The 26,875-nt window shown below is 39.9% G+C and overlaps 1 protein-coding gene across 5 annotated transcripts in view; it reads left to right on the plus strand.

The window, feature by feature from the left end:
- The window catches only part of LOC143033971 (uncharacterized), a 123,011-nt gene that overhangs the window by 62,491 nt on the left and 33,645 nt on the right, over window positions 1-26,875 (plus strand). For all 5 annotated transcript variants that reach the window (XR_012967211.1, XM_076199724.1, XM_076199727.1 and 2 more), the window contains one exon: window positions 13,699-14,567. Coding sequence is in view for 4 of the 5 variants with exons in the window: in XM_076199724.1 (XP_076055839.1) it covers window positions 13,699-14,567 (869 nt within the window). In the remaining variant the exon portion in view is untranslated. The remainder of the gene's footprint in view (window positions 1-13,698; window positions 14,568-26,875) is intronic.

Here is a 26,875-nt window from a genome sequence, read left to right on the forward strand (position 1 = left end):
AATAACCTTACCCCCATCTGGAGGTACGACCCTGAGGAGCTGACATTTGATCTTCTGACCAGCCCCAAGATCTCTGTCAGCTTCAACTATATTTCCCTAACCTTTTTTTTTTTGTATTAAGAGAGCTGGCAATTGGTGACTTCTCGCTTCCTCCTGCCCATATAAGCCCGTGATAGAAAAGCAGCCCTATACTTGTACAACACAGACAGCAGGCCAATGCAACAGTGGGTCACCCTGCGGCCATTTCCAGTCAATGAAAATTAAGTCAACAAATATTATTTAATTTGTTTTAATTACTCATTTCATTGAATTGGTCATTTGTTTGAATTAGTGACTCCACCACCTCCAGGATATGGGAGAAAAAGTGATTTGATGTGTATGAATGTATATTATTTTTAGTTATTTGTTTATATTCTTCATTTTTTTTGTTATTATTATTGTTACTTGTTTAATTTTTTTTTTTTTTTTTTTTTTATATATATATTTTATTGTATTTAATTTACTGTTATTATTTTATTTATTTACTTGTTTATTTTATTATTTCTTTATTGTATTTTTTTTTTTTTTTTTTTTTTTTTTTTTTCCCCTTTGCTTCATCCAAGATAGCCTTTACCCACAAAGTGAGGTAGCAAGATATGGAAGAAGAAAAAATCCTCGCTCCTTGTTTTAAGGCTATCATCTGAATGAAAATTTTTGCCAAAATTGTATTCAGCTACTCTGTGTCTCTGTTTAGGAAACTGATTTCATACTTGTTTGTTTATGTATTTATGTATTTCCCTGTCCTCTTGCATTTACTGCTTATAACTGTGCAGTCAGTACATTTTAGTAGCACCAAGTGGACCAGAGGTGTTCACCTTTTATCTTTGACTCTTCCACATATCTGTTGTCTGTAAATTTCTTCTTTACCACTCCTAGGATTCTGCCTCTTCATTTCTTGTGTACCTGTGGCAAGGGATGAAAAATACCACCAGTGTTTCCATGTGTGTCATAAAAGGCAGCTGAATAGGGTAGAGTGAGGGAATTGAGATTCTCATTTCTATATTTTTCTTTCACAAGTAGTCATGGCATGCTTTGATTTGGCCACCCTTTTTATAAGGGGGAAAGGTCATTGTTGTGTATATCCAGTATGTACATTATATATATATTGGAAACTGTAAACACCAGACTCAGTTGAAGGGTTTACTTTCCCAACGTTTCGATTCCCGTCAAGGAATCGACTTCCGGGGGTATAATTGAGTTCACAATCTTGTAACCATTATATCCCCTGAAGACGATTCCTGGACAGGAATCGAAATGTCAGGCAAATAAACACATCAATTGAGTCTGGTGTTTACAATTTTCCAATATGGATACCAGACTCCAAATCTTGACTTACATTATATATATATATATATATGTATATATATATATATATATATATGTATATATACATATATATATATAATATATGTATATATATATGTATATATATATATATATATGTATATGTATGTATATATATATGTATATGTATGTATATATATATGTATATGTATGTATATATATATATGTATATGTATGTATATATATATATGTATATGTATGTATATATATATGTATATGTATGTATATATATATATTATATATATATATATATATATATGTAAAAGAAAGCTTTAGGAAAAGGTAAGGATTTTTTTTTTTTTTTTTTTTTTGGGGGGGGGGGCTTTATGGATTTGGAAAAGGCTTATGACAGGGTAGACAGGAAGGCACTGTGAAAGGTATTGCAGATATATGGGATAGTAGGAAAGCTGTAAAGAGTAGTCAAAAGTTTTGTGTTAGAATCAGAAATGGAAAGAGTGAGTAGTTTGAGGTAGAGGTGGGACTTTGCCAGTGATGTGGTATGTTGCCTTGGCTGTTCAATTTATACATGGATGAGGTGGTACAAGAGGTAAATGCAAGGGTAAAGGGTTGAGGATTAGAGATGGTTAAAGGAAAAGAATGAGTGAAGAGAGATTAGTAAAAGAGGTGTGGAAGGCAGATGTGGATGGAGTGAAAATGAGGGGGGCAACCAAGGATGAGGTGGGTGGATGGAGTAAAAGGGGCATTGTGAAAGAGGGGAATGTCCGTTGAGGAAGGACAGGAGAAGACAGAAGATAGGGGTGAATGGAGAAGGGTTGTGTATGGATGATGCTATGATGCATGAAAGGGAGTGGGTGGGGGATGGATGGTGAGGAAGTATGTGTGGAAAAAATAATTTGATGCAGCTCGAAGGGATTTCTCCTTGTCTTCTATTTTTTTTTGCATGAAGGGTTGGAGAGGGCGGGGTCACTGATTTAATGAAGCTGCCTTGCTGTGGATGTGCTGTGTCTTGCAGCAATGCTTCTGACCCAGGGCAGCAGGCAAGATGCAGGGATGACCCGTCATCCAGGAGGATCCAAGATAGGAGGGAGGGAGGGGGATAAATAGGAGTGGAGTATACGGGGATGGAATGGGTGGGAATGGATTTTATTCCTTTGTTTTTTGGCTACCTCCCTTGTAAGGGGGAAAAAGTGTTTGGTATATGTATATATGTACATATATATCTTTATTTATTTTTCTTTTCTTCTGATAATATTTGAAAGTTTAGTTTTGTGGTCTGTGGTTTTACTTATTAATCTTTGTATTTATTTTAGTCTCTGAATTAATTTCTCTTTGTACATTTGTACAATGTGATCATGTCCATTTACATCTTTTGCCAAGGATTTTCATCCAGGTTTTATCATTTTGGTGCGAGAGGTGAATGCTAGGGTAGTGGGTCAGGGATTGGAGATGGTTAAAGAAAATGGAGAAAAGTGGGAGGTGAGCCAGCTGTTGTTTGCGGATGACACTGCGCTTGTGGCAGGGTCGGAGGAGGGATTGAGGAAGCTGGTGGCAGAGTTTGGGAGAGTATGTGATAGAAGAAAGCTAAAGATAAATGTGGGTAAAAGTAAGGTGATGAGATGTATAAGGGGTGAAAGTGGCAGTAGACTGGAAGTGAACATTAAGGGAGAGCGACTGGAGGAAGGGGATAGTTTTAGATACTTGGGTGCAAGTGTAGCAGGAAAAGGTGGAGTGAAGGTGGAGGTAGAATGTAGATTGAGAGAAGCGAGTAAATGCCTTGGTGGATTAAAGAGTGTAATGAGGAATAGACATTTGGGAATGGATGCGAAGAGGAGACTGTATGAAGGAGTGATTGTGCCAACAGCACTGTATGGGGCAGAAACGTGGAACATAAGAGAAGAAGAGAGAAGGAGTTTGAATGTGTTTGAGATGAGGTGTCTGAGAAGTATGGTGGGGGTTACTAGGCTGGATAGAGTGAGAAATGAGGAGGTGCGGAGGAGAACGGGTGAAAAAGGATTTGGGAGATAGGGTGGTTGTATATGGATGATGTTGTGATTGCATGAGGAGGAATGGGTGGGGGTGGGGGGTGGGGTAGTATGTGTGAGTAAATTTTGACGCAGCCCGAAGGGATTTCTCCCCGTCCTCTCCTTATATGCAAGGGAGGACGGAGAGGGGGGGGTCGCCGATTAAATGAAGCGGCCTTGCTGTGGATGTGCTGTGTCTTGCGACACTGCTTCTGACCCAGGGCGGTGGGCAGGGTGCAGGGATGACCCATCATCCAGGAGGTGCTCAGATGAGAGGGAGGGTGGGAGGGGTGTGGAGTGTATTTAGGGATGAAATGGGTGGGAGTATTTTTATGCCTTTCCCTTTTTGGCTACCTCCCTTGGAAGGGGGAAAAAGCCTTGGTATATGTATGTATGAAATTCCAATAAACTCAAGAGAAGAAATATGTATAGAAGTACAGTTTCCCAGAGAGAACAGTAGAAGGGTGGATGAAATTACTTTTGAATTTGAGAAAAAAGTATTGTGACTAGAAATAATAGCAACTAATTGAAAGTAGAAATTAAGATGGAAAATACAAAATAAAACAATAATATACAAATGACCACTGTACAGGTGGTATGCACTGAAGGACATGGGGCAGAAAGTAACTTGTGTTAATTATGATTATTACCACAAGATTCACTGACTGGAAACCCACAGTCCTGATGTCTGACAATTGTTCTCGGGGCCCTCCTATGATCTCTAGGAGGAAATTTTGGGCAGTTGTCTTGTTGTATTATTGTGGAGGTTTTTGTCACTGGCTGAAATTAGAAGTGGGGAGTCAGATGCCAGATGTTAGCACTTTTTTTATTCAGGTTTTTTTTTATTCAGGTTTTTCTTTTATTCAACATCACAAACTCCCCATCTTAGAGAGGGCTAGGATGGTACCTCATTACAAAGGGCTTTTTGAATTGGGGTATACAATGTAGTATGCCCCTACTCTGAACTTGCTTGCTGCCATGCAGCCTCAGACCCTTGTGATCTCTTGCCCAAAGTAGTTATGTTTGGCCATCTATATTTATGCGAAATTATAATAATTGTTGCTTCAGGGATGACTGACTGGAAACGTGCAGCTCCACAATAACCAGCAAAAGTTCATAGGCCCTCCCACAGATCTAAGAATGTTGTATATGTTTTTTAATGCAAGACTTTTTTTTAATCTGCTACCCCAGGTAATATGGAGGATGTTGTGATGCATGAGGTGGAATGGGCCGGGGGATGGGGGGTGAGGTAGTATGTGTGAGCAAAATTTGACACAGCCCGAAGGGATTTCTCCCCGTCTTCTCCTTTTATGCAATGGGGGGACGGAGAGGGGGGGTCGCCGATTTAATGAAGCAGCCTTGCTGTGGATGTGCTGTGTCTTGCGACACTGCCTCTGACCCAGGGCAGTGGACAAGATGCAGGGATGACCCGTCATCCAGGAGGTGCTAAGATAAGAGGGAGGGTGGAGGGGTTTGGAGTGTATTCAGGGATGGAATGGGTGGGAATGATTTTATGCCTTTTCCTTTTTGGCTACCTCCCTTGTAAGGGGGAAAAAGACTTGGTATATGTATGTATGTATGTATGATGCTATCCCGGGTAATAAGTAATGGCCACCAGATTGGCCTACAAGTCATTCCAGGAAGTTTCTAAGCCTGTTTCAGAGACCAGCTAGTGTCCCCTTATACAAACACCTCTGGCTAGAGGTTTGGAATGTAGGAGTTGTACATTGGATTGAGACATAATCATGCAAATCTCAGTGTGACAGTCTTGTCAGTCTTGCCTGCTCTCCTGCTACAGCATCACTTCTGGTAGGCTCCACATGTCAATACCTGTTTCTGTTTCACTGCCTGAAAGTAGGAGAAGAGGAGCAGTCACTAGTTGCCAGCTCTCCCTGTTGGAAAAGGTGGAAGAAATATATTTAAAGTTGATAAAGGAGAGATCTTGTGTCTGAAACACAGACTATCAGTTCTCCTTTAGGTTTCATCTCAAGAAGATGATTCTCTCTTCCATCCCATATTGCATGGCCACCACTAGCAAATGCCCATCATTGGCTTCTCATTATGTGAGCAGGTGTAGGAAGTATGCTTACAGTTGTTTGAGAAAGATACTGGTCCAGAGACCAAGTGTCAGCCCCTCAGAGCTGAATCTCCAGATTTAAGCAAGAGTATTGACAAGTTTTGAATATCATTGGCAGGGAGATGGTTCTCACTAATGTCCTTCACACAGAACCACCACTTGTAGTTAGTCATAACTGAACTCTGGTAACCTGGCTGTTCAACTTATACATGGATGGGGTGGTGCGAGAGGTGAATGCTAGGGTAGTGGGTCAGGGATTAGAGATGGTTAAAGAAAATGGAGAAAAGTGGGAGGTGAGCCAGCTGTTGTTTGCAGATGACACTGCGCTTGTGGCAGGGTCGGAGGAGGGATTGAGGAAGCTGGTGGCAGAGTTTGGGAGAGTATGTGATAGAAGAAAGCTAAAGATAAATGTGGGTAAAAGTAAGGTGATGAGATGTACAAGGGGTGAAAGTGGCAGTAGACTGGAAGTGAACATTAAGGGAGAGCGACTGGAGGAAGTGGTTAGTTTTAGATACTTGGGTGCAAGTGTAGCAGGAAAAGGTGGAGTGAAGGTGGAGGTAGAATGTAGATTGAGAGAAGCGAGTAAATGCCTTGGTGGATTAAAGAGTGTAATGAGGAATAGACATTTAGGAATGGATGCGAAGAGGAGACTGTATGAAGGAGTGATTGTGCCAACAGCACTGTATGGGGCAGAAACGTGGAACATAAGAGAAGAAGAGAGAAGGAGTTTGAATGTGTTTGAGATGAGGTGTCTGAGAAGTATGGTGGGGGTTATTAGGCTGGATAGAGTGAGAAATGAGGAGGTGCGGAGGAGAACAGGGGTGAAAAAGGATTTGGGAGATAGGGTTGATGAAAGAATATTAGGATGGTTTGGACACATGGAAAGAATGAGTGAAGAAAGACTAGTAAAAGAGGTATGGAAGGCAGATGTGGAGGGGGTGAACATGAGGGGACGTCCTAGGATGAGGTGGATGGATGGGGTGAAGGGGGCTTTGGGGAAGAGGGGAATGTCTGTTGAGGAAGGAAGGGAGAGGACGGAAGACAGAGGTGAGTGGAGAATGGTTGTATATGGATGATGTTGTGATTGCATGAGGAGGAATGGGCGGGGGAGGGTGGGGGTGAGGTAGTATGTGTGAGTAAATTTTGACGCAGCCTGAAGGGATTTCTCCCCGTCCTCTCCTTATATGCAAGGGGGGACGGAGAGGGGGGGTCACCGATTAAATGAAGCGGCCTTGCTGTGGATGTGCTGTGTCTTGCGACACTGCTTCTGACCCAGGGCAGTGGGCAAGGTGCAGGGATGACCCATCATCCAGGAGGTGCTCAGATGAGAGGGTGGGTGGGAGGGGTGTGGAGTGTATTTAGGGATGAAATGGGTGGGAGTGTTTTTATGCCTTTCCCTTTTTGGCTACCTCCCTTGAAAGGGGGAAAAAGCCTTGGTATATGTATGTATGTATGTATGAACTAATGTATTTGTTAATGTGGAGAGTGGTTGTGCATGGATAATATATTGATGCAGCCTGAAGGGATTTCTCCCCGCCTTCTCTTTCTTCCACACGAGAGGATGAGGAGGGAGGGTTGCTGTATAAGTGGTCCTGCTGTGGATGTGCTGTGACCTGCTCCATTGCTTCTGACCTGGCTAAGATGAGAGGGAAACAAAGGGTGGTAGATGGGAGCAGAACGAGTAGGGGTGGGTACATATATGCCTAGACTGGCTACCTCCCTTATAAAGGGGTAGAAGCTCTTGGTATATAGATAGAAGAAAAGATGGGATGCAATAGATTAGAATCATTAATGAAGTGGCAAGGGTAAACCAGTTTTGACTATTAGGCCCTGCTGTGGAAGTGGTTAGCTGCACAGCCTTTGACCCAATCAGTATGGTCAGGGATAGGAATGATCCTTCATCCATGGGGTGTTAAGATAAAAAGGGTAATGGATGGTTTTGATTGGTAAAGGTGGATGGGTATTTTGACTTGCTATCCACCCCCCCCCCCAAATATGTATGTAAATATATGTGTGTGTGTATGTATATATATATAATATATATATATATATATATATATATATACAATACTCATTGGGTCTCATCTCCTATTCTATAATTTTTAATCATACCTAGCCTCAAATTCATGTATAGTTCCAACAATCTATATCCTTGATTTCCAGTTATATTTAGATTTGAACTCGTCTACATACATATGTTGCCCATTGGTGTTCATTGCAGTAGATAGTCAAACATAATACATAAGGCTAAGGTAGAAGAAGGTATAGTGGGAGTAAATGGTGTCAGTGGGAGTGTGATAAATGTGATGTAGCATTTTGGATAGTTTCTCAATAGAATATCTAACTTGTTACTATTACTGAAAGTTATGTGACTTGAACAAAAAATCAAATAAGAATTTCCATGTTCATCCTGACAGGAAAAGGAGACTAATGTTTTATTTGTCCCCTGGAAGGAAGAGGAAACTGTACACAAAGAGCATAAATTGATACAGCCTTGTAACAGTATTGTTAAATATTGCCTCAAGTTCCACTGGAAACCTACTCAATTTCACCCCAGACTTTGCACATTTTAGATGTTGGGTGTTTTTTTACCCATGTTCCCTAATAAAATACATATATCAGTCATAGCAAGCAAGTGCCCAGCAAATATTTTTAGTCATAGCAAGCATCTGCCCAGTATATATTGTTAGTCGTAGCAAGCAATTGCCCAGCTGCAGGTAATTTGAGTCTCACAGTAACCCTTGGGTGATCAACACCATGTATGTTGTACCCTACAGTAATCTAGGTATTTTTGAAATCATATATATTCCTCCCAGTAGTAATTGTAATTTTAAAACCATGTATGTTAAAGAAGGGATATATATGTTTGATCTTTTTAAACCCTGATTTTTCTTGAAATCATGTTTGATCAAGAAGTATACGGTAGTCTTTTCATGATAAATGGAAGATGGTCATTTACATGCTACCCATTTTCATAACATACCAACCCTATCACCTCCATTATGATTTCCAGACCAGGCCAAAGAGCTCAATTTGTCACCTTCAATAAAGATTTCCTCCATCTTTTCACAAAAGGCAACTGCTCCCCTCCTTTAACTACTTTCAGCTGGTGTGACATAAGAAACAGTCTTGCATTAATCTATCTAGCTATACCAAGGGCCTCTTCCCGCTTATAAGGGAGGTAGCCAGCCAAGGTACCACTCTGACTCATTTCACTCGTATCCACCACCCATTGTTTCTCTCTCTCCTCTTTGCTTCTCATGGGTGAAGGGTCAGCCCTGTATCCTGCCCACTGCCCAGGTCAGAAGCAATGCAATAATACAGAAAATACAATATGAAATAATACAACAAAAAATACAACACAAAAAATAGTCCAAAATTTAATCTCAAAGAGTTCTATTAGAGGGCACAGGGACCATATTGGGGCCACAGGTTTTCATTTTATGAAATCCGGGACTATCTATCTATGTACCAAGAGTTTTTTCCCCTTTACAAGGGAGGTAGCTAATTCAAAGGCACATACCTACTCACACCCATTCCATTCCATTCCCTTCCACCACCCCTTCCTCCATCTCATCTTAGCTCTCCATGGATGACAGGTCACCCCCATATCCTGCCCACTTCCCTGGGTCAGAAGCAATTCAGCAAGACACAGCATATCCACAGCAAGGCCACTTCACTTAATCAGTGACCCCCCTCTCAGTCCCCTCATGCAGAGAGAAGGGGAGAATTCCTTTAGGGTGTGTCAAAATATCATTGACACATAAGTATCCCCTACCCCCCCATCCCCCACCCCTCCCTTCTTGTGTAACAATATCATCTATACACAGCAACTCTCCACTCATCCCCATCTCCTTCCCTCTCCCATTCCTGCTCAGCAGACACTTCTCAATCCCCCCTTCACCCCATCCATCCATCTCATCCTTGGTTGTCCCCTCAAGTTCACTCCCCCCAACCTCTGCCTTCCACACCTCCTTCACTAATCTCTCTTCACTACCTCCCCCTATGTGTCCAAACCATCCCATCCTGAGACAGCAGTTATTATACTCCATTCAGATTCTCTGTGATCTTGGTTCTGGTTTTCGCTAGCTTTAGTGAAGGGAAGGGTGAAAGGCAAAGTTGTTACTAGAGGGTAAGTGGCATCTCACTATAGTGTGAATTCATGTAGAATAAATATTGTACTTAATTCACATTTTCATACAACACAACAAGGAAAGTAACACAGTTTATGGTAGTATGTATAGTAAGGGGTATTATGAAAGAGGGTAGTGCCTGTTGAGGAAGGGAGAAGACAGATGATAGGGGGAGTAGTTTTGTATGGATAATGCTGTAATGCATGGAAGGGAGTGGGTGGGGGATGGAGGGTGAGGGATTATGTGTGAATGATATTTTGACACCGCCCAAAGGGATTTCACCCTGTCTCCTCTTTTTCTGCACAAGGGGATGGAGAGGGACTTCACCAATTAAATAAAGTGGCCTTGCTGTGGATGTGCTGTGTCTTGCTACCTTGCTTCTGACCCAGGGCAGTGGGCAAGATGCAGAGATGACCTTTCATCCAGGAGGAGCCAAGAGAAGAAGGAGGGAAGGGGATGAATAGGAGTGGAGTATGTGGGGATGGAATGGACGGGAGTGGATTTTTTGCATTTGTTTTTTTGCTCCCTTGTAAGAGGGAAAAAGTCATAGGTATATGTATGTATAGTAACCACTCACATCTTGCATAACTGAAATTTTCATAAAAAGTGGGGACTTGGTAGAATAAGTTTATCATGTTAGTGTGAGTACACATATTGGGGTGAAGGTGCATGCAATTATGTCAAGAGATCTGCTCCTACAGACTGATGTAAGGCAAGTTGGGATTATCATAGTGTGTGTCACATATCTAACCTAGAACATCCTGAAGTCATACATTTATACAAAGAAATAGAACTAAGCCATAAGAAAGTGAAAGGAAGAACATAACTATGGTATAGAATAAGACAAAAATGAAAATGTGATGATAAAAAAAATAAATGAATAAATAGATTAAAAAAAAAAAAAAATCCACAAAATGACAAATTAAACTACATTCTGTACCTTCATTGAATTGAAATGATGCATGTCATGGAAGATGTAATTGACCCCCTGTATAAATAGTGTCTGGTGGAATTCCCTGCTTCATGTGGTAAAATTTCCATTATATCAAATGAATCAAAATTCAATAACAACATGAAAAAAGTAACTCCAGAATCATGTAAACCCTACTTTTATGTACCTAAACTACCTTTCAAGGTCATGTATGTGTAAGAAGTGGATGAATTGAAATTATATAAATTCTCACAGGAAAACAAAGTTTGAGATCATCTGGGTCAGCTATTTCCAGAAAGGTTCAAACTATTACAAAGCAATTTTTGTAAGATTTATGGCTAGTTGTACTTTTGCTTTTTCTTGCACTTGATGGTTAATGCATAAAACATTGTCACAGTAGTGTGAAGGCTAGTCTACCAATATGATGCAGTCTACATTTGATTTATTTATCTTATTATTATTATTATATATATATATATATATATATATATATGTATATATATATTGGGGGGGGAGTACCTGATAACAATGGTTGCATTATACAAGTTTAAAATTCAAGGGAGTGATAAAGTTAGAAGTAATAGTGTGCTTACAGCACACGAGGTATTACATGTCAAAATGGGGAAGTAAATTAATGCTCGGCACTAATTGCTTAAAAAAATTAGCAACAGTTAATTTTGTATGTGTGTGTGTGTATATATATATATATATATATATATATATATATATATATATATATATAATGTGTGTGTGTGTTTTATTTTACTCGTTTTCTCATGTGAAGGAATTTAATGTGTGTGAGTTGGTTTAAATATTGTGTAATGAGTGAGGAAGTTCTGTCAAGTGAAACAAAATGAAATAAAATTATGTACCAATGGCCTTTTCCCCTTTGGAAGGGAGTTGGCTGAGTTGAAACATGCCTCACCTCCTCAAGGGAGAAAAATATAGAAAAGGGAATCCTGTTCCCTCACTTAGCCCCATTTAATTGCCTTTTATGACATATGGGACGTGGTAATCCTTCCCCCCTCCTTCAGCCACAGAAACATAAGGAAAGAAAAGGTGGATTCCTATAAGTGGAAAAAGAGAGGAGGACAGTAGAAAGGAAGGATTACAAAAGTTACAAAGTGGCTAGTATTCTTTGTGAGTGGAAATAAGTCTCCAACCATCAAAGAATGCTGCATGACTGGTTCATAGGGCTGCCACTAAATTCTCTAAAGTATTGACTGCATGTATTTGGTACCCCAGTATAGGATTTGAATATATTGTAGTCAGGCTTTGGTGACATTAATCGTAGGGTACCTACATTCAAGTTGTGCCATTGACCTACGCAGGTTTGTACTCTAAATCTGCATAAATAATTGCAATTTCATGCATGTAAGTATTAAAATTCACCAGAGTACAATTTATTAAAATCTTGACATCGTTATTTGTGATAGTTGTTCAAAGGAAAAGGTTTACCACAAGAAGACATAGTTGCAGTAGTAAACCTTGGTAATATATTAAGATGCCACTGCAACATAAATAGTCACACTGAACAATACTACAGATGTGACTGCTCACTCAAATCAATGAGAATTTGACAGCTTGGGAGCAGGTTAACCTGGAAATGGTGGGGCAGACTTTATTTTTTGATTGATTGATTTATTTATTCACTTATTTTCTTACTGGTTGGTTGTGTAGACTGCAGGATTTTTTCTTTATAGCTCTAATGCCTGCTTAGTGGCCCCTTAGTCTAACTTACAAATGTCCAAGGCTTGACTCTAGATTTAAAAGTTATGATTTAATATATTAAAAATACATCATTGTAACTTAAAGTTGGTTGCAGATGATGGTTACTGGACTTTGTGAGCAATATGTGGTATTTTTTTAATTTTCTGTTCAAAACAGTAATTGGTATTTCTTCATAATAATGACTGGTGTAATGGTTTCAAATTACCCTTACCCTCTACCATCCTGAAGATTTTTATGAAGGCGCCACCACAGAAAGTAGTTACAATGCTGTACAATGTTCCCAAGTAATGAATATTTATGTTCATATGACCATAATTAGCTGGACAGAAATATTATTTGGTTAGGTTTGGAGTTTTCCTACCCAGCATTGATTTAAGTGCCTACACAGGAATGCAACACAAAGAGTATGTACTCTGGAAGGGGGAAAGTGACCAAGTTAAAGTGTCCTGCATATAACTTCTGAAATATGTTGACAATTATGTATAGCATTTTCTTATGTTTTTGAGTATTCAGTTTTTAGCAGAAATTAGCTGAATTATAGATTAATTAATGAGAAAATAGTATTAATATAACATCTTGATTTTATTGAAAAAGATAATAGCAACAAGTCAGTAGCTGGTAAGGTTTGCTATATTTGTGGTAGATTTTTTTATATTAGGTTTTGTCATAAACAGTAACTGGCACTTTTTTCTCAGTTGAAAAAAGGGGTGAAAAAGCACCACCACTAAAATAGGTATGATACCATACAGTGCTCCCAGATAATGAACACTGATCACTTAAAATGTTGATTGGTTAGATATTTACCTCTGGGTTAAATTGAAGACATCGACCCCCCGCAATCACACACACTTTACATGTATACACTCCTCCCACTTTTGGCCTTGGTGCTGACATAAACATAAGTCATGTTGGCATGCTGTGGATTTTCAACCAGTTTCCAGGGTTGAAAGACAAAAAGCAATTTCAAATTGAAAAGGGAGGAATGTAGGGAGTGGTTACTGAGAAAAATGTGTTTGATTTTGGATGTTGTTTTCCCCTCCTTTTGACATGCAGTGCCTCAAGCATTCAAAGGATTTCCAACCTAATTGCCTGTGTTCAAAGAAAAAAAATCAATGTCACAGTGAAAGAGGAATGTGGGGAGTGGTTGTTATGAAAATGCATGTTCGAGCTTGGGTGTCACTTTCTCCCTTTTGGTGTGTAACGTCTTACATAGGCTAATTACTAGAATGAAAAGTATGAAAAGGAAGTTGAATAGATGAAATAAAGATATTTTGATCAATGTATGAGTGAAGTTTGACATCTTTTCTTCCATAGATTGGAAATTGTTTATGCATAAGATTATTGGACTAAGTCTTGCAATGCATTGATACAAATTGGTATAACTTAATGATAAGCTGTAAGATAATTATTTTTGCAGGAATGCTTTAGACTGAATCACCATCAGCATTTTTTCTGTTTCAGTGTTGGTGAAGGGGAGTGCAGTACCTGGGCAGCCCAAGGAGATGGAGATGCTACAGTTGAGCGAGGGGTTTCCAGACACAGCACCCAAGGGGACCTGGCCATGCGGGGCCAGGCTCAAGTGGTGCAGGTTACACCAAGAGTCAATGTATCAGCATCACCAGGCACCAAGGTCATCACCACGACCCATGGTGGAAAAGTCACGTTCCATGTAACTACAAATGCCCCTTCTACAACACCATCTGCCCCAGTTGAGCAGCAGCCACAGCAGCAACAACAACAACAACAGCAACAACAACAACAACAACAACAACCACCCATTGCTCAATCCATGACACTTGGCAAGAAACCAGTACCTCCAGTGCGGTCCTCACAACCAAGTGGCCCCCCTCCTCCAATTCCTTTGAATAAACCCGTGTCAGTTCCCCCAGTGCCCCCCAATAAACCTGTTGTTCCTCCAAAGAAAGATTTGGTGACTCGAATCGGTGCAGCTACTCAGGGCATAGCAGTCGACCCCAGTTCTCCCATCAGTGTGGAGGTGAAGCCTCAGAAAGTAGGTCCACAGACTGTCAAGTTTGGCATCACCATTTCCAAGACTGCAGCTTCAGGCAGTAGTGCAGGAGGCACTAGTCAAGGTGTCGGTGTTAGCGGAGGAGGTGGGGGTGGAGGCGGCCCTGGGCAAGCCCCACTTGGGGGTGTTCAGGGCGGGGGTGTGGGTGGAGAGGCAGTTCCCCTGGAAGGGAGTTTAGCATCCTCGCGGCGAGATGCGGCCCAGGTTGGTGATGGGGTGCCCACGGTGCATGCCAAGGCCTGTGTCGACTCCCTCTCTCCCGAACTAGAGCACTTCCACCAATTACTCATTAGCATGGCAGGTAATGCATCACAACCTCACAAAGCCACATAGTTCAGTTTAACCAATCTGGCATTCCTGGCCTCTTCTTTTCTTAAAATCTTTGATAAGACAGTACTTTGTATACTTTCTATGACTATATTCATTATATATATGAATATATTTTCAATGTGAAATGTTAATTTTGTGTAATAGGAAGTTGATATGTAAAGATGAAATATGTATTTATGGTTGCTGGCTTTGTGATCTGCTTGGCATGTATAGTAACTAAGTTGTAATATTGTCTCTTCTAGTCAATGCATGGTTACCTCCTTAGTTCAAATGTTGAAGTTTCATTGTCTGTAGATGGAACAAGACCCATGACTGCAGTTATTGCTTATGCAACCTCATTATTTGTGTGTGCAAGTATGTAGACTTTTTTTGGCTACAATTTGAGTTGACTGTTATTGTGTTTTTTCAGTCTATATATTCACATCGATACTTAACTGATAAACATTAGTCATCAATAATTGCCAGTACCAGTTCATATAGCTATGATTGGTTTATGATTCCATGAAGTGCACTGAATATTGTAGGAAAACTAACACCTGTCTTGATTTTCTAAAAGATTCATTGACTTCTTGTAAATCCATGAAGAGATGACAATCTTGTTTCACAGAAGGTGGGCTTAATGCACAATAAACAGTGGATGAATTTCAACAGTAATTTCACTGTTTAATTGGACTTTCAGATTTTAACAGCAACTGCTCTTGAATTCAAGTATTTAATGACAAAATTAATTGAAGTGAGACATTATTACTTTTAAAGAAATGTTACACCAAAGTATATGTTTCTGTTGCTCAGGATAAGGAGAGTTCCTCTACATTTGTCCAATACATCATTTATGGAACATGTCTTCCCATCTAAAAGTTGGATTTCACCAATGTTGACTTTTCTAGTTCTTAAGTCTTAGTTTGGGTTTTTAGATCAGGAGTTATATTCTTTTGTTGGCTGTTACCTTATAGGAGAAACATTCATGGTAGGGTTCAGAATTGTTATGTTTTATTTTCTTGGATGAAGTTGAGTCACATGCACTCTTTCATTTCATATTGAAGAGTTACTATAATTGGAAGGTTCAGAGTCCTATTCAACTTCCAAATAAGTATGAATTAAGAACCAAAGATTTAGTGCCAGTAGACTTCATTTAAAGGTTAAGAACTTTAAAAGAAGACTGGCGATTCCCCCACAAAAGGCTTTTGACAAAGTACCAAACAAAAACTACTAAGAAAACTTGAAATAATAGGTGGAGTACAAGGAAAATTATTAGAATGGATGAAAAACTTCTTGGAAGGAAGAAAAATGACAGTGATACTTAGAGAAAAGAACTCAAAATGGGTAAACATCATAAGTGGAGTACCCCAAGTCTCTATGTTGGCTCTGATAATGATTGCTATTTATATAAACGACATGGATGAAGGAATTGAATGCTACATAAACTTTGCAGATGATGCAAAACTATTGAAGAGAGTGAGTAATGAAGAAAATTGCAAATCTTTTCAGGGAGATCTGGACAAAGTCTGGAATTGGAGTAAAAAGAACGAAGTGAATTTCAATATTAAAAAATGTATAATGGAATTTGGAAAAAGCAAAAATAGAACATCCAGTCAGTACAAAATTGGAACAAATTAAGTTACAAAAGTAAACTCAGAAAGGGACCTAGGAGTAATCATTTCAAATGACATGACACCAGACAAACATGTAAACAAAATAGTTGGAGAAACCTACAACTTAATAAGATCAATGAAAGTGGCCTTTGACTACATGGACGAGGAAATGGTGATAAAAAATACTAGTTACACTGATAAGACCAAGATTAGAGTATGCAGCATCACTATGGACACCCAGTACAAAAAAAAAAAAAAAAAAAAAACATAAACTAGAAAGAACTCAAAGAGCACTAACAAAGATGGCACCAACACTTAGCATGCTGACATACAAACAAAGATTGGACAAACTAAACTTATTAACTCTGGAGCAAAGAAGAGAAAGAGGTAACTTGATAACTATCTATAGAATTATGAAAGGGATGGAAGTCCTTGACAGGAATGATCTACTTTGTGACAGAAGAAATACAAGGGGACACAAGAAGAAACTTAAGAAGGACAGTTACAGAAGAGATCTGAAAAAGAATAGCTTTCCACACAGTGATAGATACATGGAATAAATTGAAAGAGAAAACAGTGAGTGCTAAAACTATACATGACTTTAAGAAAGAACTGGATGCAGAAAGATACAACTGCGGGTCTCTACGAGCATAGCTCTTCTCCCGCAAAATACAACTAGGTAAATACATGCTTTATGGTTCAGTTAAGACAAATAAACCTGATATTATTTGTCTGGTCAAAACCAAGCTACCTAATTATGTTGATATGCAGTTGGCTAATGGTGAAGGCAGGCTTTTAAGAAGAGATAGAAAAGACGGAAGGGGAGCTTTAGTTGTTGCGAGGGGGTAACAGTAATAGAGTGTGTGATACTTAGTCTATTTTATTCAGTGAACAATATATGTGTGGGTCCAAGTAGCACTACACTGGGTGTGCATGTTACAAGGGTGCCATTGTCTTGTGTGGATTATGAGTTTTGCAATGTAGTACCCCATAGTAACTAATACCACACTATGATTCTGTGATTATGTTACCACTGTATTGCACTATACCTCAGTAGTGACTATAGCAGTTGAGAATGACCCAGTGGATAATATGAAACTTAGTGAAGATAGGGTTGAGATAAATCTGAAAACAAAAGCCAGAGTTATCAATTAAGAGAATTTGAGATTGTATATCTCCATCATTAGACAAAGCTGAATATCGAGAAATGTTATAAAATATGACTATTCACCCACAGAAATTGTTACAACATTGACAGTACAATGATGGTGTGTGACTTCAATTGTAAAGAAGGAAATAGAAAAATGCCTCTGTCATCCTTATCGTACAGCTTCTCCAATTCCATGCAATCCTAAAACACATCTTAGTCTGTCGGTAAATAATTTACACATACCTGTCTTGACTAAATGTTTATCTGTGTACACTCTTCCTCTCTAAACCTACACTGCTCTTCCCTGATCATGCTCGTTCACCTTACTGGCCACACTTGACCTCAGTGATCCATTGATACATCTCACTCCTTGTGTTGTGAGTTTAGTAGGGAAGGAATATAGTGTCCTAATGTGGAGGTTAGCAGTAGCACTTGCTATTGTAGATTTCTTATTATCATGCTTAGGAATCTCCTCTTCAACCTGTTTCAGTTGTTACTTTGAATTTCACCAAATGGAAACCTGCAGGACCATAGCAACTTTCATTGGTCCTCTGGTCCTTCCATAGATCTCCCTGGAAAGAAACCAAGGAATTGTCTGTATTGTGACTATTTCTATGTTACTGGCTGAAATTAGCAGAAGGAGGGGAGCAGGTGCCATTTGACAGCTTGCCTTTTGTTCCAAGGTGGAGGAAACACAAAGATGATAAAAAGAAATCTTGGGCCTAATACAAAGACTGTCAACTACACCTTCACATGGAAGAGAGGAAGTTAATGGGATATGAAGATAGATAGCAGGTGCCCATCATCAGTCCCTTCAACCTGTTTGATCCTCACTAGCATCTAGATCCATCTAATTGTTCCTCCATCTAAAGAATAGATCCTAGTTTTTGTATATGTCCTTGTATCATTTCGGGTACCTCCTCCTTCATTGACCATTTTCTACTGAAGTGAGATTTGTTTGTGATGTCTATAATTTCTCTCTATTTTTATCTTCCTCTTGGGATTATAATTTCACTGCTATACCTATCTTTGGTTTTCATGTTTTGGCCAGTAACCACTTCAGTATGATGACTCCTACATAAGTGTCATGAGGCACAAGTGGGTACACAACAATGCTGGCATTGGCATCCTGATTTTGCATATATATATATTTAGGAGTGATTGTGCCAACAGCACTGTATGGGGCAAAAACATGGAACATAAGAGAGGAGGAATTTGAATGTGTTTGAGATGAGGTGTCTGAGAAGTATGGTAGGGGTTGCAAGGCTGGGTAGAGTTAGAAATGAGGTGAGGAGGAGAACGGGGGTGGAAAGGGAGTTGGGAGGTTGGGTTGATGAAAGAGTATTGGGATGGTTTGGACACATGGAAAGAGTGAAGAAAGGTTAGTAAAAGAGGTGTGGAAGGCAAAGGTACAAGGAGTGAACATGAGGGGGTGACCAAGGATGAGATGGATGGATGGGGTAAAAGGGCCAATGGGAAAGAGAGGAATGTCTGTTGAGGAAGGATGTAAGAAGACAGAAGATAGGGGTGAATGGAGTATGTGTGAAAAATAAATTGACACAGCCCAGAGTGATTTCTCCCCATCTCCATTTCTGCAAGAGGGGATAGAGATGGGGGGGTCACCAATTTAATGAAGCAGTCTTGCTGTGGATGTCCTGTGTTTTGCAACACTGCTTCTGACCTAGGGCAGTGGGTGAGATGCAGGGATGACCCATCATCCAGGAGGAGACAAGATAAGAGGGAGGGAGTGGGATGGGTGGGAGTGGAGTATATGGGGATGGACTGGGTAGTAGTAGATTTTATGCCTTTGTTTTTAGGCTACCTTCCTTGTAAGGGGGAAAAGCCTTTTGTATATGTATGTATGTAGTTGTACATAAGTTACCCCCAGATTCTGTGAACTGGTTTGATCAGGTTTTCTGTGTTTATTATTACTTGGGGTAAAAGAGGACTAGGAATACAGTATAGTAACTTTATATTTTATAACGCGAGTAGTGTGATACAAATTACATATGGCAGCACAAGAATTTGGGTCATACTGAAGTGGTTAAACATAAACTGAGTATCACCTTTTAATCTTTACATGCATTATATTTGAGTAATGCTGAATTCTTTTATATGTGATCATATAATTTTGTCTCGTACAATAGCATGGTTTTGCAATCTAATTCATCATTTAGTTCCAAGCATTTTGAGATGATATTGTTCAAAGTTAAAAATAGTGTTTATGAGGTTCTAACTCCTTGAGTTTCCTCCCAGTCAGTCTCCCAAATTTGGTTTGTATTTTGCAAGTTTGTTTCCAATAGTACACTGCTCTCACAAGTTTAGCAAGGGTTAGGGGACAGAGATGGTCGTGAAAACTTGTAAAATAGCAAGCATTTGTAACTCCCATGTGAAATACCTCTGCAGCCATAAGAACTCGTTAGGATGAAGCATTTTGGGAGTTAAAGAATTGTTCTTCCACATAAAATTTCAGTGTGTCTAATTCACACCTGAAAAGGAAAACCCATTTTTACAGTATAATGTAACATGCACCAGTATACACTGGTGAGATACCAGGTAGATGCAGTGTTGGGTAGTAACATTGGGTTGAAGGTGTCCATACAGGTGGAGATTGAAGGAGTGAACATGAGGGGTCGACCTAGGATGAGATGGATGAATGGGGTAAAAGGGGCATTGGGAAAGAGGGGAATGTCTGTTGAGGAAGGACAGGAGAGGACAGAAGATAGGGGTGAATGGAGAATGGTGTATGGATAATGCTGTGATGCATGAGGGGGAGTGGGTGGGGGATGGGGGTGAGAGAGTATGTGTGAAAAATAAATTGACACAGCCCAAAGGGATTTCTCCCCCTCTTGTGCTTTTGTGCATGATGGGATGGAGAGGGAGGATCGCCAGTTTAAGGAAGCAGCTTTGCTGTGGATGTGCTATGCTTGTGACACTGACCCAGGGCAGTGGGCGAGGTGCAGGGAAGACCCTTGATCCAGGAGGTGCGAAGATGAGAGGGAGGGAAGGGGTGTGGATGGGAGTGGAATATGTTGGGGATGGAATGGGTGGGAATGGTTTTTAATCCCCCCCCCTTTTTTTCTGCCATGTAAGGGGGAAAAAGCCTTTGGTATATGTATGTATGTACTCTAAGCAGCATCTCCCTACCTTCTCTCCTTTTCCTCTTTCTCCATCTATCCTCCTCCTCTCAACTTTTCACCAAAAAATTATCTGATATTCCCTCTCTCTCCCTTAAGAATATGTATATCCAAAACTCTTTCCTACTCTTCTCCTGGTTACCACTATATAGTTCATTAAAGCCCTATCTATCACCCTTCTATCCACCACCCTCTCCCATGTGTACTTTTGCTTGACTTTCTTCCTAAACACTGTATTGCTATCATCAACTCTCTGGACACATCACCATCAAGTCTCCACAATAATTTTTCCTGGAACTCCACATTTCTCAACCACTCTATATATTGGTTCATTTCCTACCCTAGCATTAAGATATCCCAATACCACTACATCGACATTTCTCCCAAAACCCTCAATGCACTCATATAAATCTATTCAAAAAGCCTCCCTTTCTTTTACACTCTTCTCACTACCAAGCCCATATGCACTCACAAAAACCCACATCTCCCTGCCCAATTTTACCTTCATCCACATTAACCTTGAAGAAACCTCCTTTCACTCCTCCACATGTTTTCCTCTCTTCACTTACTAGTATAGCCACCCCTTGTCTTCCTCATTTTCTCTTCACTCCTGACACTCTCCCAACCACACTCCCAAACTCAAAATTGCCCCTCCCTTTCAACTTAGTTTCACTCACTGCCAACACATCTATCCTTCTCACAAATATACTGCCTATCTCTTCTATTTTACTCTCATCTGTACCACATCCACGCACATTAAAAAACCCAAACTTTTCTCTCTCTCCAGAGAGTAGGATGCCAAGTCCTATTTCTGTCTCTTTTTTATCACCTTTTACAACTCAAATGGGAATATTCGGTGGCAGTATTCTTCTCTCCCACCACAAGGTTTGGCAAAAAAAAAAGAAAGGAAACGAAGATTCAGAGAAGTAGTACAGGACAGTATTAAGAGGAGGGGGACAGTTGCAGTATAATAAAGTATCATAATTTCTCTATGAATAGAGATTTCCTCTATCACAGACAAAATGATGTGTGGCTCTGGTCCATAGGGGCACCCCATATAGACCATAAAGTATCAGCTGCATGCTGCTGAGCAGCTTTTGATCCCACAATAACATGCAGCCAATACCCCAGATGGGGGTGGCACTTGTAAATGCAGAATTCTGGCACTGAGACTTGTGTTAATACAGGCACTGTGAGAGCAGTATACTGCATTTTTATGATAGTTCCTCCAGTTTTTATTTTTATTATTATTATTATTATAATTATTATTATTATTATTATTATTATTATTATTATTTTTTTTTTTTTTTTTTTTTTTTTTTTTTTTTTTTTTTTTTAATCCTGCTCTCTGATCATTTACTTTTGTTTTTTAGTCCTTAATTTTTGTTATGCCATATGTGTTGTATCTGGAAAATGTCTACAGAGTAACTGAACTTCATGTCAGACCCTCTTCCCCATTATCACTGAAGTCATTTTTATAAATTTATTTTATTCAACTGCTGTCTTTATTCACAGTGTCATTATTATCAGTAAAATTTGACTAAACAAGCCCCTTGTTGGTTACATTATTTTAGTTTCTTAAATTCCATCGAGTCCTCAACCCCATGACCGAGTCCATAAGATCCTACCAATGATTGCCTTCCTAGATATCCCTCTTGCATTGAGACACAAAATCATTTCCCTTGAACCTTCTTGTCAAATCTGGCCAATTGCTTAGGAGAGGTCCACAATAGACTCCTTTCTTCTCTTACCAAATTATCTGGTTTATGGGATGCAAGTTCCTCCCTCCAACTCTGCCCCTCCCTGTATTACCCCCATGCCCTTCCCATATCATGACATACATCTGGACTTGCATCCTTCCTCCATCCTCTCCCACAGTGATCTCCACTGCACCTCTCCTTTTTCCAGCTGAAAGTCAAACATACCACCCTTTATTTAACCTTGATTCAGTTCCTCTAAACATCTGACTTCATCTGCATGCTTAACTTCACCATTCTATGCATACATACCACCATATGTAGCTATAGCCCATCTCCCCCCCCCCACCCTCACCTCATACCACCCCACCCTTGACATAATGGGAATGACAAAAATTGAATAAAGATTATTATGATAATAATTGTGAAAGGTGTTAAAGAATTCAAAGTACTTGTAATATTTTTCTCACAAATAGTGGCACCAGCTTTTGTGGTGCAGAATGAAGCATTGTCTTAATCATTATAGGTATTCCACATAGGACTACACTTCCTGTATCCCTACCCCATGGCCACATCTCACTTTTCACTATCTCCACCACCCATTGCCAACTCTTCAATAAGACACCTCTTGCACACACTTTTCACAGCTACACCCATCAGTCCCTTCCACTACTCATTGCCAAACACAACAGATGAATTAATAAAACCCTAACCTGCACCAGACACTTCACAGGTTTCCCATCCTCTCCACTTAAACAACATACATATACCAAACTTGCCTATATACAGGTCTGTCTGATATGCCATCCCTTCAACCTCCAAACTTTACTTCAATTGTCCAGTCTCCTGTATGAAATATAACACACTTAATATTCTTTCAGTCATGTATTTTGTAACTGTACATCTTTCATCATTTTCCTGTATAATGCCACTTAATGGACATCTTACTTCTTTGTCATTTATTTTACCCTGTTTCTCCCAATATTCAATAAAAAACCAGTCCCCCCCTTCTCTCTCTCTCTCTCTCTCTCTCTCCCTCTCTCTCTCTCTCTCCCACTTCTCTCTCTCTCTCTCTCTCTCTCTCTCTCTCCCTCCCTCACCCTCTCTCTCCCTCTCTCTCCTCCCTCCCTCTCTCTCTCTCTCTCTCCCTCCCTCTCTCTCCCTCTCTCTCCCTCCCTCTCTCTCCCTCTCTCTCCCTCCCTCTCTCTCTCTCTCCCTCCCTCTCTCTTTCTCTCCCTCCCTCTCTCTTTCTCTCTCTCTCTCTCTCTCTCTCTCTCTCTCTCTCTCTCTCTCTCTCTCTCTCTCCCTCTCTCTCTCTCTCTCTCTCCCTCTCTCCCTCTCTCTCTCTTTCTCTCTCTCTCTCTCCCTCTCTCTCTCTCTCTCTCCCTCTCCCTCTCTCTCTCTCCCCCTCTCTCTTTCTCTCTCCCTCTCTCTTTCTCTTTCTCTCTCCCTCTCTTCTCTCTCTCTCTCTCTCTCTCTCTCTCTCTCTCCCTCCCTCTCCCCCCTCTCTCTCTCTCTTCCTCTCTCTCTCTTCTCTCTCTCTCTCTCTCTCTCTCTCTCTCTCTCTCTCTCTCATATATTGGCATACATGTTTGATTGTTGGGTCATTCAGTACCCTAGCTCTGTGTTCATATGTAACAGTTGGTACAAATATTGTTTCATACATTCCTTTGACTGTTTCCAGTGATGTCCTTTAATTTCTCTGTACTACTCTTAGGGTTTCTATTTCTCTGCCCTCACTCATTGGCTAGTCTTTTCCTCCAGCCTTTCATTTTCATGTATATCAGTTCTCAGATATCCATAACTTATTTGCTTCATTTTCACCCCCATGCAACTACATCAATTGTTTGCTTTCCACTCATAGATAGCAACATTGCCTTACTCTTTCATACAAATTGTGAGAGAAATGTGAAAGGCACATGGAGTAAATAGATGAGAGACATTTTGGCAGGCCCAATCAATTTGGATTCAGAAATGAAAGATCATCTTAAATCTGTTAAGCTTTCACTCCAAGACAGTTGATGTCCTACAAGAGAGATAGAAACTGATAGGTGACTGTATTTATATAGATCTTGAGAAAGCCTTTAGCAAGGCACTACACAAGTGATTATTGTGGAAATTTGAGCATATTGAAGAATATAAAGGAACACAACTCTTGTGTATGAGAACAGTAGTAAAAAGAGGATGGAGAGAAGTAACTAACAGTTCCAATTAACAGTATTGGCATCTTGATTTATGGAAATGGCATGAAGGAAGGAAAAACGATCTACATAAATCTAATTGCAGATGATGCAAAGATCATGAAGAGAAACCGAAGAGGAATTTAAATTTTCACAAAAAGATCTATAAAAATTTTAACTGGAGCAAGTATAGAAAATAAACATTCATACAACCCCTCCTTTTAAAAAAATTTACAATATTCCTTTCCTCTCATCTGTTTCTCTCATTAGCCATATTAAACTTTTGTCCTACACCTTACCTGAAATAATCAAAATTTTAATACCTTCATATGATATAGTGTTAGTTAAATCCTAGATTTGTAAGATGCAGTATCCCTTTCAACCTTAACAGTTGCTAGGAGAGGAAAATAGAGTGGGAGTGGGAAACTTTTGATGCTGTACCCACATGTTGAACTTGAAAAAGTCCAATTTAAGATAGTTAAACACACTTCTTAGTGTGTAGACTAATGGTTTGGGAACATTGCAAAGTATAGGGACATTTGAGACAAGTGTGGAGTACTCAAGTCATATGACTTCAGAACAAATCCAAAAATGAATAAAAGATGAGAGAAATCCTTTTGTCAAATGTAGAAAAATACCCTGAGAGGTTTGGCTATGACTGATAAGGAAAAATAATAAATTGGATAATTGATCAAGAAAAATTATAAGTAGAATAAGCAATAAAGTACAACTTACTTCAACTCTGATCAATTGTTAAAGACATTTTTCTTCAAAGTTTTGTTTCTTAGATATGTGAACCGTGTCAGGAGGATGGAGTGAGAATGAGATGACTGATTGCACAAAGGCGGCTCAATTGAGTAACTATTTTCTTATGTGTGACAGGATCAAGTTTATAAGGAGGTGGAGGACAGAGGACAGGAGTTTATATCTATGCGGTGGGTTATCACAGAAAAGGTGAAAGATGGAAGTCCTATAATCAAGGCATGCCTTGCATCAAGGGGTTTTGAGGAGGACACATCCAGCTTGAGGAAGGATTCCCCAGCTTGTTCTAAAGAATCTATCCAATTGGCTCTGGCAACGGCTTCTGCATTTGGTTAGGAGTGTCGCAGCCTGGCTGTGAAGTCAACTTACCTTCAGGGTAAATACATAGACGGAGAGGTTTACTTGCATCCTCCCCCCCCTGAATATTATTGTGGTCCGCTTTGGAGACGGAGACAAAAAAGGCTGTAAACAGCCTATGTGACACATTGAGAGCATGGTACTTAGGTGTCAGGAGTCAGCTACTGTCTCTGTCAGCTGGGGTGTGCCCGTTCGAACCATCCTTGTTTTCTTGGTATTGTGGTGAACCTCATGGCATATGTGTATATGTGGATGATTTTCTCTGGATGGGCACTGGGGTGTTCCAGAAGATTATTGATGTTCTTCAATGAGAGTTCTGTATTATGAGTGGTATCATCTACCTTCAAGTACATAGGTTTGGAATGGGCACTACAGCTTAAAGGTACAAGATTTGGCCAGTATAGCTAGGCCAGTCTGCTCACACCACTGAGTTTGGGATGTTACAGGTCGGCAGCTAAGTCCAGTGAGCTGTCAGACAATGAGAAGAAAGATTCCGTGCTCTGATTGGTCATCTGAGTTGGATAAATATGCAAATGAGACCTGACATTGCCTTTGATGTGTGTGAACTGAGCGGACATTGTAAAAATGCCTCAGTGGCTGATGCTATGAGACTCAATAAGATTATCAGAGTTGTGGGTGAACATTTTTGCTTGTTTAGAAAGCTGTCAGCTGTGGAGGACTATAATTGAGTGCTTCTCAGATGCCTCTTTTGGGAACCTATCTGATAGTGGCTCCTAGGGAGGATTTGTGATTTTTCTCAAGGATGGGGAAATTGTGCCAAGTGGTGAAATCCACATTGTCTGTTGAGACCTTGGTGCTCACTGAGTGCGCTGAGGTGGCTTCTTATATTGGACAGATTATCAGGGACATTGTCAAATGCCAGACCTTAGCTGTACACTGCTTGGTTGACAACAAGAGTTTGGTGGAGGCCTTGAATGCTTCTCATGGTATGGAGGATCGTTGTCTTCGCATCAACATTGCAGTGCTGAAGGATATATTGTCGCGTGGTGAGATTAACTGTTTCTTGGCTTGGAACCTCCAAACAACTTGCTAACTGTCTTACTAAGGAGGGGAGTTCTTGGCCCAGCATTTGCAAGCAGTCCTCTCTGGTCAATAGGTGCTAAGATGAGAGGGAGGGTGGAGGGGTGTGGAGTGTTTTCAGGGATGGAATGGGTGGGAATGATTTTATGCCTTTTCCTTTTTGGCTACCTCCCTAGTAAGGGGAAAAAGCCTTGGTATATGTATGTATGTATAAATACTGTAAATAGGTTGTAAGAAGTTTTTAGCTAAGAAGACATTTATTCATGAAATAAGCAAGATTTTATTCCGTGCCAATAAATTGGCTTTGAGAGTTTAATGGACCTTCAGTTTTATCTTCAGTTGGAAAAAAAAGGTCCCTCATAA

This window comes from Oratosquilla oratoria, chromosome 16 (genome assembly GCF_046742065.1).
Source record: "Oratosquilla oratoria isolate Oo_2021 chromosome 16, ASM4674206v1, whole genome shotgun sequence".
NCBI classification, from domain to species: Eukaryota; Metazoa; Arthropoda; class Malacostraca; order Stomatopoda; family Squillidae; genus Oratosquilla; species Oratosquilla oratoria.